The sequence below is a fragment of the Platalea leucorodia genome (genome assembly GCF_965183815.1).
Source record: "Platalea leucorodia genome assembly, chromosome: 6".
Classification (NCBI taxonomy): Eukaryota; Metazoa; Chordata; class Aves; order Pelecaniformes; family Threskiornithidae; genus Platalea; species Platalea leucorodia.
Genome location: NC_138828.1, coordinates 78,201,438 through 78,216,173, shown reverse-complemented (window position 1 = coordinate 78,216,173; position 14,736 = coordinate 78,201,438). Strand labels below are relative to the sequence as shown.

General features: G+C 45.8%; 1 protein-coding gene across 2 annotated transcripts in view; it reads left to right on the top strand.

Moving 5' to 3' along the window:
- Positions 1–13,386, top strand: part of TACC3 (transforming acidic coiled-coil containing protein 3) — a 35,032-nt gene extending 21,646 nt beyond the window's left edge. For both annotated transcript variants that reach the window (XM_082315931.1, XM_082315932.1), the window contains exon 16: positions 13,204–13,386. In XM_082315931.1, coding sequence (XP_082172057.1) covers positions 13,204–13,371 — 168 coding nt within the window. In that variant the 3' untranslated portion in view covers positions 13,372–13,386. The remainder of the gene's footprint in view (positions 1–13,203) is intronic.
- Positions 13,387–14,736: the final 1,350 nt, after the last annotated feature.

Below are 14,736 nucleotides of genomic sequence, written 5' to 3'. Positions count from 1 at the left end.
ACAATTAATTAACACACTGCAAGTTCATGGTATGTGATGTTTTCTTTCCGATTTCTGTGCTAACCTGAGAGTGTCAGTATGAAGTCAGTAGCAGCAATATTGAATGCCTAGCTCCTGCAGTAGTTGCTCTGCTGTATGTTTTCCTTAACTTATTGCTTTGGAAAGTGCCAGATGGTAGCAGAGAAAAAATTAGTCATAAGACAGAGTGTACAAAACCAAAGCTTACTCCCTGCCTCAACTTTGGATAGCAGGGATTACTCAAGGCTGTGTCTTGGAATGTTCCTTTGTAATAGACTTAACCATACAGATGGGAAATCTTGTACTTGGTCTAATTTGTGAACTGTCCTACCCATGTGTTTAATTATGGAAACTTATTTCTATTAAAGTTCTCAGTGAATATTGAGGTTACAGGCTGACGTAGCCTATGGTTAGATAAGGTGAAGCATGCAGCCACAAAAGGTAAGCCTGCACTTTCCCCCCTGGTGTTGGGTCATCTCAGTGGTGGGATGAGCCAGACAAACTGGTCCTAGGGGAAAGGCAGCTGACTGGATGAAACTGGTGTCTTGCAGTGGATCAGTGTACTGTGCAGCTTCACGTTGTACATCTTACACAAAAAGAGGAGTAGAAAAAGGCAGAGCATTTCAGCAGAATGCCTGGCTACATTAATATAAAGCTGAACTTGCGTTATGAACTTTATAATTAGGAATAAATCTGCAATGCTAGATCTCTCCACAAGATGTAGCTGCTGCTCTTTAAAATAGTGGCTGTAGTAGACTGAGCTGTGCTTCAGCACCTTGCAGGGGCGGAGATGGTCCCTCTCTTCTCTAGTGGCACTTACTGCTAATAAGACAATTGTTCTGATAAATTCTTGTTGGAAAGGATAAAGAGCTGCTAAGTGACTGTATGCCAACGGACTGCACGTAAATAGGGACAATGCTATCTGGAGTCTTTGTGCTACCAAAGTAGTGCTGCTACCAAAGTAGTAGTATACTGCTGTGTGTGTCTTTAGGCAACTGCTGCGTAAGGGAGTACTGGGATCTTCTTTACCTTCCTTTATTTCTTCAGGATAAAATGGCTTTCTACTATGCGCTCTAGCTTTCTACTGTGTATGCAGAATATTTCTGGTCCGGTAGCTTGCTGGATGAAGGGAGGAGAGCTGCTGGGAGAGAAGGGAGGGGAGACTTTCAACCTATTTGTTCTGTTCCTTGAATACAGCAGCCTTACAGGCATCGCTGTCCCCAGTCTGCTGATGGAGGTAGATACAGAAGTGCAGTAGAGAGCAGCATACCAGATACAGGTGCAATGGTAGTGTCAGTGCCTGACAAGTCTTGTTTGGTCTATTATCACCCGTGTTATCAAGAATCACACCTTGTGTGGCTAGTTATTGCCTGTTGATATTAGATAATGGAAATTGTATGTCAGTGTAATGTGGAAAGATAGCACACCACACTCCTGCTGTGATCTGTGACCGCGCCTGTGACATCTGCCCTGGGCTCTCCTGTTTTCCTGGTTGTGTCAGTACTTACAAGAAAACCGTCAGTATGAGAAAAGCAATGCTTGAATGGAGATTGCTGTAAATCCCTGGGCACTGAAAAGGATGAGTGAGCAGTTTTTGAATGTGTGAGTCCCTAGGGCTTAACACCAAGGCATTGAGTAGCTTTCGGCTTGGATAACTATATTTTGCTTGCCAAAGGTTGGGGGGCAGGGGGGACCTCTGCATTTTTAAACTGCTCAGAAGGGATGGCTTATTTTTCTCCGCAGGTGCAATATGTACCTCCAACTTAACACTCACACCATCTGTTAGAATTTGGTATTTTGTACTTCCTAGCTGAAAAGTATTGTTTGAATGTTACCTTCCTTATTTTAAAGAATCGTTCTTGTTACTATTCTCCTAATGTTGGACAGTCCCCTTCAGAAGAATTCACCTTTCCAGCATACAATATAGGTGGCCAGATGCAAATCAATGAACTTGTGTGAGCTGTTCTATGCAAAATACATGTGTGTTTCAGTGGGAGGAGTTAGTGTACACTTACTGAGATAAGAGTCAAGCTGGCTGGTTTGTTACCTTATTGCCGTTTACTTACTGAGCCTTATCTGATATGAATTGGCCTCTCTGCAAGCAGGTAATAGGAGGGAAACCTGATACTGTTTGGTGCCCCTGCTTGCTTGGTTTTATTTATTATTTATATGAACAATTGCTAGGTGCTGTACAAACAGAGGATGATGGTTCTTGCTGCAGACAATCTGTTCCCAGTTCAAGTCTATGGGAGGATGTATTTTATTTCAGAGCTGATGGGGTGGATCGAAGGTACTGAACATGCTTGCATGATCTAACAGCACTGGTGCGTTTATATCAAGGGCTTCCACAGGTCTGTGCTTTTAACACCTTTTCATGGCGTTTCTTGGGTTCTCCAGTAAGTCTTGACGATACACATCTGCCCTCGGACTCTTTTTGACCGTACCACCACACAGGTAATCTATGCCATGTACCTGCACTGATGTTGGTCAATCTCTCGTGTAATGGGACTTTTTCTTCTCTTAGGCTTTCAAAGCAAACACAACTGTGTAGCCTTGTCTACGTGGTCCAAAGTCACCTTCTTCCCAGCTATTTCCACTCCTGTTCCACCAAAACCAATTCTCAGCAGAACACTTATCGTGGTCCAAGCACAGACTATAGCCTCTTGCATCGTTAAAAACTTTGGTTCAGAAGCTGTGGCTTAAACCCCGCTGGATTCAGGGAATGTCTCCAGATTGATCCTAGAGTCAGTGGGTTGGATTCTGACCAACTTTCTAGTCTTTTTGTGCTGCTCTGACGGCACAGAGTAATTAAAGAAATGCCATCATTTGACATGAGGGAATTTCAACAGAGTCATCTCGGTGTGAAACTGGAACCAGGTAAGGGCTGAATCAAACTGTGACTTCAGCTGGACATCTAAACATACAGCTTCACTTCTAAGGTTGAAATTTATACCTCCAAAGCAGGTATAACTCATCTTTTTTTCCCTCCCTCTTATAAAAATTTAAATTGCACAGAAAAAAACCAGAGAAATAATGGACTATCTCATATTTTTCCTCAGTTTGAAGGATGGATTTATTACCTGAACCAGAAAACAACAGAGCATTTTAAAGCAGAAAAGGGAAATTAATACTATTTTTCCACTAGAAAACAAACTTAGAAAGCATTTAACTTCAGCATGCTGTCTTTGGCTGTATGAGGAGCTCTCTGTTTTTTCAGAAGTCATTAGATCATGACACAACTAATCTTTTTATGGTTTTGACATATGTGTGTGGTTTTGATTTTGTCAAATGGATCAGTCACAGCATCTAGTTTCTTACAGATTTCTTTTTCTTTCCAGTACGCCTAGTGCAGACAAACTAAATCCTCTGCAGGAGCGAAGGGGAAGGAAATTCCGTGCGAGTTTTGTCCTATTTTTGATGATAGTGCCAGTAAAATTAACTGCAGTTTACATCAGATATTTGCTTTTCAGTGCTTGCTGCCAGGTTTTTGCCAATGATGTCTTTGCTGTTTGAAAGTCTCTAGTAGTTTCCAGGCTCAGAACCTGTGTCAGACCCTGGTTTTTCTCTCTGTTGGGAGAGTTCCCCAGTGGTGAAGTCCTGCTGTCCTTAAGAGGGTTCTGGTGTAACTTTATCCATCTCCACGGAGCCTCTTCTGGCTCTCGGTGTGGGAGAGGACAATCCCTTGGCTAGTGTCACCTGTCAGAGCACTACAGGAGCTGATGGAGCCGAGGACCAGCTTGTCTGACTATGTGTGATAGGTCTCGGTGGCCCAGAAGCAGCTGTGACAGTTTAACAGGGCTAATGCGTGTTCCAGGTTGCAGCAGCGCACCAACTGTGCTCCCACGTATTTATGGCTTGTTAGGCTCGAGGAAAGAGGCACTGGGGACGCAAACGTGGTGAATCTTCCTCCCCGCATGTCTTTAAATCCACTTAGACTTGCAGCGCAAGACTTGGGGGGCAGATCTTCAGACCCTTCCAATGCTCACTTCTGTATTGCCTTAGTCCCAAACCTGGTGTCTAGCCCTTTCCTACAATGCCAGCCTCGACTTCAGACACTTATGGAGGAAATGTGGCAGGACAGCATGGAGCTATCTAATGAATCATTAAGCTTTTTATTCTCTGTTTTCTAAGCTTGCTGAGCAATATTGCATCCTGGAGCCCAGTTAACTGCTTTACTTTCTGCTTTTTCATTTCTTTTAATGCCTTAAAAATAAGATTGCTTTCTATTGTCTGATTTAACTTGATCCTCAAAGAAAGTTTCCCTGCAGTGCCATGTCATTTATTTTTTTTATTTTTATTTTTTCCAAATCAAGAGCCTACATCGCTCCCTTCCAACACAAGTAAATGTTGTGCTTCTCAAATTCAATCAACCCATTTCCTTTCGTACAAGTTCTTCAAGCCAGTTCTCTGTTACTCACCCTGGGGAATGCACCAGCCACAGAGAGAACAAAGCCAACAGAAAGGTGATGCTGGCTTCGGGGACCAAGCAGCACGTATTAGTTGCTGTGAATGGGCTGTGTGTCCCAGCGGGCAGGAGGTGCTGGTCAGGCCCCGGTGGTGAGAGAATACAAATGTTTTACATTAATTTCTTGTCTGGGATTTGTTCCCAGTTTAAGTGAACAGGTACCATTAAGGAACAAAACCCACCAGTGGATGGTAGACCCAGGGACTGAACGTTTTTGGGGAAGTTAGTTATGCAACATTTCGTCGTGCAGAAAGTTCCACCTCTTGTCTGTCTTTTGGCATTTAAAACAACATCCCCTGCCTTTCTTTCCATTAGCAAACCCAACAGGACTGCGTTTGGGAGGCAAGAGACAAGCGTTACCCCAGTTTGCACTGAGGAGCTGTGCAGGAGCCTGTGCCCAACAGCTGATAATTTTATTTATAATCGTGGCGCCATGATTCGCTGTTGCGTTTGAAAGCATCGTCGGTATTACAAGGGAGAGCTATGTTTGGGTTGGAAGAGAGGTAAATGCTGGTCTAAAAATAGATCCTCAGCCTAGCTGCTAAACTGCGCTCAGCAAAGCCAGGGAGACAGAGACACGATGGGTGCTTTGTTTTCCCAGTCACAGTATCATCTGCTACTACCCTGATTTTATTGCTGCTATCCGCCATGGCGCACAGATCGTAGATGCAGAAAGTCATTGGATATAATCCATAATATTAATCAATACTGTTTTGTATTGGAACTTGCAGTAAAGGTGGAGTTTAGTCCGTTGCAGGGTATAATGGTCTGGGTGACGGGAGCTGAACTTGAGTGCTGGGAGCTGAGTGCTGAGTCGCAGCGTCCTCTTGGAGAAACCAGTTTGGTGGTGGTTTCTCTGTGCCTCTGTTTCCACAGTGGTGGCTAGAGATTAACAGTGTCTGCTACTTTTATGCAACACACTTGGAGATTTTCAGTTCCAAGAGCTAAGTGTGTTACTAATATTTTCCATCTGATGGGCAGCCTGGAGCTAGCACTTCAAATTTTATCTGCCCAGATCTAGTGATAGAAAAGCCGTTGTTCTGATAAATGAACTAATTAACAATGAAGCATCACATCTGGTTGAAAAATCTCTGCTGTAGTTTCTATGGAGATTTCTGTAAATAAATAAAATCCTTTCCAAAACAGGGTTTTGATCAGCAGTTGTTTCCAGACAAAGGAGCTTATATCTGGGTCCCAAATCTGAAGTCTCCAGTCGAGATCTAGTCCCACTGGAATCCAGGATATCAGGGCCGGTGGATTTGCTGTGGATTTAACTCTTTAATGTAAGTGATGTACAAGAACTCCCCCTTCCAAATAGAAATCTGGTTAAAACTGATCTGGCTCTTCTTGCGTTACCTGTGACAAGTGATGTAGGAGCTGTCTCTGTTCATAGCACCATGGTACCTCTAAACCAGACAGCACAATAAACATTACTCCTTTATAATGAGAAAAATACGCTGCTTCTAAATAAAAATGGAAACAGCCCAATGTTTTCTGTAAAATAAGGGCTTTTAAGGAGTCTCTAAGTGGTGGCCGCTGTTGGGACCCTGAGCGGTCAGTGCTGGGAGCGAGGCAGAAGCATCTCACAGGCATCCCGGACTGGCCGTCGCAGAGCCTGCAGCAGCTGGTGTGTTATCGCACGCCGTTTATTTAGCAGGCACTGACAAATCCATTGCTCAAACTCGTGACATTTCAATACTTGGAGTGACTCAACACAAGCGCTGAGTGCTATTAACCTCTTTCTGGTGCCTGAGGTCCTTCCAGTGACAATTATGCAAGGCGGAGCCTGGAGTCAGTTTGTCTGCTGGGGATCTGTAATTCATTCCTCCGAGCGCTGCTCTCATCTTTTACCATGAAGCCCATCTGCGGAGCCCTGGGAAAGCTCTTGTGCTTTTGGCTTAGGTGATAACAGAGCACAGAGGCCAAAGGAGGATACTGGTGGTGACACCAGCTGGTGATGTGAGGTGAGGTGACTGAGAAATGTGGGTGACTGATCAATAGCTGGACCAGGTGTGAATGTGCAATGACATCTCCTTGGCTGCTTCTGTAGGGACTGAGAATATTACATCTATCCAGACCGCACATAAAAAGTTAGGAAGTATCTGCAGATACTTGAGAGTAAACATCGGTTGTGTTTGGCTGGCTCCTGAAAGGGAGAGAGTCCCATCTGGAAGGAAATGAGCGCTCTCGGTGCCCTTTGGAGTTAGGGATACCTAATCTTAACTTCCAGGATTAGGTCTAATCTGAGCACCCATACTAACCTGAGCAGGAAAAGAACTGCAATTGGAAATGTCGGCAGCATATTTGTCTTTTTTCTGTTTACGTGTATACCTATATATATAGGTATATGTGTGTTCATGTGTATATGCACATCTCTGTAAGTGTCGCTTCTTGCTTTCCGATCAAAGCTTCCTAGGCCATCAGCAGCAGTATAGATAATGCCTGCATATGCCTGCTGGGAAGCACAGTAAGGATTATTTTTAATATCCACCTATTCATTTTTATCCCAGCACTCACTGGGTAAGCTGCTGCCTGTCGCAGCAAGTGCTAGGCAGAGCTGGAGCTGGTTGTGGTCCCTGGTATCCTTGTTCTATAGGGAATCTAGGAGGATGAGACTGGCTGCAGAGAATTGACTATTTGCCCTTGCGCAAGGAGCATAACTCACTCAAAAGAGAGATCTTCGAAGCCATATGTGAGAAATAGGCATGCAGCATTTCTTGCTTTGCAATTAGAGTCAGGGTCCAACTGTCTTCTGAGTACAGACGGCCAAGCTTCTTGACCCTAGAGGTGATATCCCGAAATCTTCATGTGCTGAAAGCCACTAGCCTTGAGCCGTGTGCCGTGGAGAAGAGAGTAGTTCACGGGCAGAATGTGATAAGTTTTTATCTCAAGAGGTCTCACTGCAAAACCAGGAGCGGTCCTGTCATGCAGCCTGGTCTCAGCTACCAAAGCCCTGCACCGCTGGGGATGTGGAGTGCCCCTCACAGCCCCTTGGGGCTTACCAGCTTGGAGAAGTCCTGCCGTAGCTAAAGAAGAGTCCCAATCCACTGACAGAAAAGCACTTTGCATGGTGGCCAGGTGTTTTTCAGCTGATTTGTGTGGACGGACAGGGAGCAAAGCAGCTTGATTGCTGTAGACAAGGAATTAGGCTACCTGTACTGCCTGTCCAGCTGTTACACTGCTGTGCGCTTAATTACTTGCTTTGCTCGCAGTGATATTCAGTTTCTCAGCATTGTAAGGAATATTATTTATGGGAACTTTATCCTCCTGGCAACCAATGAAGTAATTACTTCAGACTGTATCTTTCAGTTGGATTTTGCTGTGACTTGTGGCTGTGAAATTCAGAGGATGATAAAGAAATGGATAAAAGGGATTTACACTGTGGATTCTTGCAAGTCAAATGAATGGCAGCTTGGGTTTAAGTTTGATTAACAATGAGTAAAATACAAAGGAAAAGGCTGTAACCTAGAGACTGGAGGAGAAGTTAAGTGGATGGGCCAATTTGAGTTCCAGGTCTTCTGGTATGGCTCTGGTGGGGTTGTGGGTCTCTGTGTTAGCAGCGAGCCTGTCTCCAGGTCTATACAAGCGTGCCGAGAGGGGTCTGAGCCATGAACTCATGGCAGATGATGGTGATAGACCCCAGAGCTCAGGGAAGGCCATTGGCAGCATGCTGTCTGTTGGGCACGGGGCAGAATGAGCCAGCACGATTTTCAGCCTGTGGTTTGCAGAGGGTTGGGGCTTCATGAGAGGTCAGTACATGCTGCAAGTGGGTTTGGATTCTCCAGTTCACGCCTGCTTTGGTGTGCTGGTGCAGGTCTGCAAATAAGAAAAGGTGAAACCAAGATTGCTTCTTCCTTCTCTCTTGGAACAATCAAGACAAGACAGACCACACCATCTGCAGCAAGGTGTGGGAAGGAGTTAGGTTTTCATCTTGACTGTAAAACTGTATGCTCTCAACTTGCTTTATTCTCGTTGCAAAACTTATAGGACTGGGTTAGCACCAACAGAAACCAGCATCATATCAATAATAGCGATAAATAGATCAAAGGCACGTTTCAGCATGGCTCTCATGCATGGGAAGCTAGAAATACCCTGGTACTATAAGGCCAGATCCTCAGTGGGGTTTAGACATGTCATTCTCATGGATTTCAATGGGAATGAGGCACCTACTCGTGATGGTGACCTCAGCACTGTTCCTCCTCTACACGCTGTGCTTTGCCTAAGGGGAGATGGCAGACTCATGATGAACCCCTGCCACTAAGCTGCACTCTGCTGTGATTTCCTTCTGCTGCAATACCTTTTAATATAACTTATGATTCTAAAATTCTAAAAAATATATGGCTGAAGCAAGCTGGTCCCACTCCAGTGGAATCAAGCATTTCCTCTGGCTGAGAACTAACCTGCCATCCAGATGTTTCCCCCAGTACAAAATGCACATCTCCAGGGCAGGAGGCTGGTGTCACAGCAAATTGCCTTGCCTTTCCTTTTCATCTCCCTCTTCACAGCTCTGCAGATGGATCAATAGACAACTTCCAACTCTCAGCTTTCTTTTTAGGCCAGTGGAGAGATGATCTCTCCTTTACAAAGAGAACTAGTGAGGCGATACAAGAAATCCTCCTGGATTAGAGCTGCTGATGGGTCATGGCAGGAGCAGAAAAAAAATTGCAGGAAGGTTTTAAAGACTGTGACTTTCAGAGACTGGCAGGTTGGGGCCATGTTAAAGGTCTGCAGAACACACGCAGGACTTTTCACTCCAAACAGTCTACCTGACTGAGGGTCTGACACATGAGCCATGAGCTCCATGGGGCAAAGTCCCAATTCTTTCCCTCCATCCCATTCCAAGTCACACCCATCCTGACAAAAGCAGTGAAGAGCTGACACCTCCTTGCACAGAAATATATGGAGTTAAGAAACCCACCTTGTTAGAATAAGATAACAGCATCTTTACGAGCCACAGGATAGCTCTATGGAGCCATGCGTGTCCTGGGGCATGTCCCTTGCAGAGATGCCACAGGTGCTGGGTGTCTTTGTCTCCAAGAGTGGAGGAGGCCCAGTGGCAGCAGTAAGAGTCCGAGGTGCTGTGGTCTCCAGCCCCTGTCCCCATGTCCCCGCGGCTGCCCAAAGCGCATGGTGTGTCCACGGGCAGAGGCAGTTTCGGGCAGGCTGGCCGTGTCTGCTGTCCACAGGCAACAGACGCAAGTCCTGGTGCAGCTGGACTTGCTGAGCCAGGGTGGAGTAAAGGTGGGGAAGGTGGTCTAGCAAGGAAGGCAGCATCTCATCGCTTGCTTTCTGTTACAGGTGGGAATTCAGACATTTTCCGAGCCCAAGAAATTCTTGCAAATGACCTAAATTTTACTTGTACTTGGAGTTTTCAAGCTCCTTAAATGACTTCTAAGAGGCTCTCTCAGACCAAAACTTTCTGAGTGAGAGGGAGAAGCAAAACAGGGGTTTTATTTCCTCCTTAATCTCTTTTTTGCAGCCACTGGTGAGAAAACAAGAAGCTTTTTTTTCACTCTTTTTTGCTGTCAGACTTTTCTGCTGGGAGAGAGGGTGGGGTTTTTCTTATGCTTATTGTGACTCAGGACTGTGTGCACCAGCAAGTGACTGACTCTGCATAATAAATTGGAGGTGACCTGAAAAAAAACAGATAAGCTGCAGTTTCTTGGGAGTTCAAAAAACATATGCTCCAAAACCTATTTGTCTGTATATTGACTGTTATTTCCAATTGCCAAGGAACTGCATGTACACTTCTGTTTTTTCAAAAGCACATTGTGTGTGTTGTTGACAGGAGGCACTTTGGCTCAAAAATACTGCCAAAGAGCCTTGTCAAACAGGGAGAGATTTTCCTCTCCTTTTGCCTTCTCTGTTTCTCCTCTATGTCTGTCCCTCTGCCCCCTTCTCCTTCTCCCTCTCTCCTGTCCTCTCTGCACCTCTCTCTGATATAGGATACGGGGCGAGAGGCTGCTCTGCGCAAAGGGATGAATTTCGGACTGTGCGTTCCGCAGTGCTGCTTGTGTTTCTGACTTTTGAACCATTGAAGGACCCAGTGCAATGGCAGTGACCCTAACAAGGTGACAAGGCCCTCAGTGTCACGCATGAGCAATGATGGCCTGCAAAATGGCACAAGAAGGTGGCAGCCCTGGTGCAGAAACACCAAAGGTCAGGAGATCAACACATGCACCTAAAAGCAGGCATTGTTGACGGGGGTCTTAATCTTTAATTAATATAAAATTCTTAGTTAATATTATTGTGTTTAAATAATTTAAATACAAAATTCTTTTGAGTCACAATTAGAAGCAACAAATGTTACTGAGAAAGGCAAGGAGCTAAAGTTGTTATTTTGGCTCAGGAAGTGTAATACGACAGGCAAAGGTAGATAGCCTTTTCCCCCTGGATGTTGTGCCTCTGGTTGTAACATTCTGGTTCAGGAATGTCTATTAATATTAAATAATTCACTTGGGTGACTTTCGTAGGTGGAAACCAGAACTGATTTCAAAGGACTCCAAAGGAGGCCCTTCATAAAGGAAACAAATAATTACACGTTGTTTTTTATTTTGTTATGTTTTTACCTTATTTGCGTCCAAGAAATTTCAAATAGGCTTTCTTTGTTTGTACACACTGGAGCAATATAACCAGGGAATTTGGCAGAGTCCCAGATCCTGGCAGCAGCTGCCAATAAAAGCTCGCTGAGCAAGTACAAAAAATAAAATCACACAGTATCATTTTTAACTTTGATTAAGTTGTGCTGAATTGCTCCAAGGGAGGTAATGGCGAGCTCCGAGGGGTTAGGACCAGCACGGGATGTGAAGGATGTTTATCTTGCAAGTGTTTGCTTTGTGCTGTATATGTAGTTCCCACTGCTGGGGAAACACTTTGTCAAAAGCTCACTATTAAAAGAGTTTGGGGAATAAACATTGCAACAACATGAACAAATAAAAACCTTTGTACAGTAATGTGCATAGCAAGCCACTGTCAAATAACAAAGCTGAATATACTTTAAAACGTTCCCTGCCATCCAATGATGGGGCTGCCTTGGATTTGCCAGCAAGTGGCTGAGCAATGCCGGGGACCACGGTCCTCAGTCTGTCATGCCACAGCTGATGTACTGTGAGGACCAAACGGGCGAAGGGCATGGTCACACTCTTGCTTTAGGATGATCACAGTAATGCTACTGCTCCTCTGCAGTGTCATGCTATTTAGCGTGGGATGTTAGGGAAATTGTCACCTGCTATTTTGGCCTTGTGTGCTGTGAAATGTGGGAGTTTGGGAGGTCTCCTGGAGCAGGCATGTCCGAGAAGGGGAGGAGGCAGCCTGGTGAGTGATGGGCACCACCACCAGCTCCTTAGGTGGTTATCTGGGAGTACTTGAGGAACAGCACCTGGGATATTTGGCTGTTTGTGTCAGCCAGGCTCATGTCTCATGTTTGGTGTGGTGGAGAGTTAACATGGCTCCACGTTCATGAAGGCAATGGATTGGACCCATTCACGGGGATGTCCCCCATCCTTGCCTGAGGCCCTGGGGACTGCTGGCTGTGCACTGAGCTGTCCTAACGCCTCTTCCCCACTCTGGCCCTTGGTTGCTCTGCACTGTTGCAGTAGTTTAAGGCTGGTCTCTTGCTTAGGACATCGTTTGCCGGTTCCTGACTCTCTCTGTGACACCTCTTTGGGAGTTATCTCTGAGTATATGTTCAGAGAGCTGTCAGCCTTCAGATGCTTCATATTTACACTTCCTTTAGGGTGCAGGCTCTTCCCTCAGTGCCCAGGGAGCCAGGGACACCAGGTCAGCCTGTCCCACTCTGCTCCCTTCCATGGGGGAGGCAGCACACCTTCAGAGCCATGGTTCAGGATTGCCTCTCCCTTGACTTATCCTTGTGTGGAGTAAAAACATCTTTACATGGAGGAGAGAGGTCTGGAGGGGAAAATCCTCTAATCCTGTCTAATTTCACCCATCCTTGAGACCTACTCGGACACCTGCCATTACACTGGAGAGCCCCAAAGCCTCAGTCACCAAAACTGCTTTTTTCTTGCCTGTCTTCTGGCAAGGAAGGACTAGCTGGGGATACGAAGTAAGCCTCTTTCCCCCTGAGCTGTTGTCCAGAATTTAAGTACTTTTTTCTTTTGTACATCACTGCACTGCCCTGTGATAGATGATTTCCCCATTCGTCTCTCCATCCTGATTCCCAGCCTCCCTTTGCTTGAAGCTATGTACTTGCTCAGCTCGAGCGGTTGCCAATTGCATCCTCTCCCTGGACATTTCTGCTGGCCTTGCTGTTTGGACATTTAGCTCTGCTGCCCTCAGTAATTCCTCCTGAAAATCTTGGGTCCTGTGAAGAGCTCTCTCTTGAGCCAGGAAGCATTTATGCTTCCCAGTTTGTATGCAGATGCCAAAGTTCTCAGCTGTGGAGCAGAAGTCTCTACTCTGTCCTCCATCCCTTGGTTTCAAGTGAAAAAAACCCGACCAAACAAACAGCCTCCAAACAATTGTATTCCTTTTCATTTTTCCAGTTGCTGGAGTCCCAGTGCTCACCAAATGACTCCTCAGCCTTTGCATTCCTTTGGACATCATTCTCCAATGTCCCACTCAATTCACATGATTTTCATCACAGTGAGACAGTAACATTGGTTGCGTTTTTGTTTCCTCCACTTTATCCCATCACCAGGCCATTATGTATACTGTGCTTGCTTTCACATTGGTCTGAATGTTTTTTTTTTTTCCTCTAGAAATCCATCACTCCCAGGAGTCCTGGCACTGGTTTGCTTCATTTCCACGTGGTTTGCCTGCTAACACACTGCCCCAGAGCATCTCTGGCCCAACTTCCATCATCACGCCTCATAGACACACAGGCTGATGTAACTTATATGCTTTATAGTGGAGATTTTTCTTTTTAAACCCAAAGATAGAGAGAAAAAACTTCAGTGAAGACACAGATTTTAAGTGGGGTTGTATTTCACCTTTCTGCATGTGTCCTGAGCACAGTAGGACCACTCCGTGTGGGGCTGTAGATCAGTCCTTGCACCAGGAGCTTCCCTGAGGGTGGTGAATTCTCTGCTGACAACAAGGGAGTGATCCCATCCCCAAACGTTGACATCTTATGCTGGTGAGATGAACTGGGGTGCCAGCAAGGTCCTGAGCAACCTGCTCCAGCTGACCCAGCTTGCACAGGGGGTTGGACAAGAGGGTCTCCAGAGGTCCCTTCCCACCACAGCTGCGCTGTGACTCTGTGATAAGCAGAGCTTAAGGACTGTCCCTGGGGTGCCAGTGGGTTAGGACTAAGCCTTGCCCCAGCTTCAGGGGTCCAGCTGTGAGGACATGGGGTCCCACTGCAGTGTGGAGACAGAGGGTCAGTGGGAAGGATGCTGCTCAGGGCAGAGCTCATCTGCATCAGCTTATCACTCATATAAACCTGTGTTATTGCAAATAGGGAATGGCTGTACTTATCTCTCTGTTTCTGGACAGACTACACTCTGATTTTACCTTAATTTTATATCTTAGGCTCCCTAAAATGACCTGACCCTGTTCTGTGGTCTTTTCAGACTGTGGAGGTGGAAAGCTCATTTCTTTTCCCTCTGCTTATACCCATTTCCTTGACACTTCATCCCTTGGCCTCTCTTTTTGACCTAACTTAAAAAGTAGGTCTATGAAATTTTGTCACCGTTGCTACTCCCTGCTACAGCTCCTGGGTTCATTTCCTCCTTATTCTCTGTAGTAGGAGCAATATTTTACTCTGATGGTGCAGCATTTGGTCTCATCATGTTCAGGACAGAAAAGGAGGGAGCTCTGTGTGGTCGCACCATGTTCCTCAGGTTTGGGGTGGTTTATCACCCAGAGGAGGCATGGCACAGAGTGAGGTGGCCAGCTCCGATCCAGCCCTGTGGCTGAGCAGGTCGGTCTCCAGGGCTCTGCAACGACGCAGTCAGCTCATAACTGTAGGCAACACCGTCGAAGGACTCAGAGCCATGAAAAACGCTGCCAAATCATTATAAGGAGAATTAATTGTCAAAGTGCTGGTTGTAGCTACAACTCAAGGCATGGATACACTGGATTCCTGCTCCTCTGTCTGAGCTCTTCCATGGGCTCCTCCTGTCATTCCTGGGCAGACAGCTGCTGTTTGCAGGATCTGACCATCCGTTTGCTACCCAAGCTGCTGCAGCAGTCATTTGGTGACACCTTTTTACTTTTCCAGTAATGTCCCAGTTCTGCCAGATCATTTTTCCTGGTTATCTATCTCCAAAACCCACCACTTTCAGGGCTGG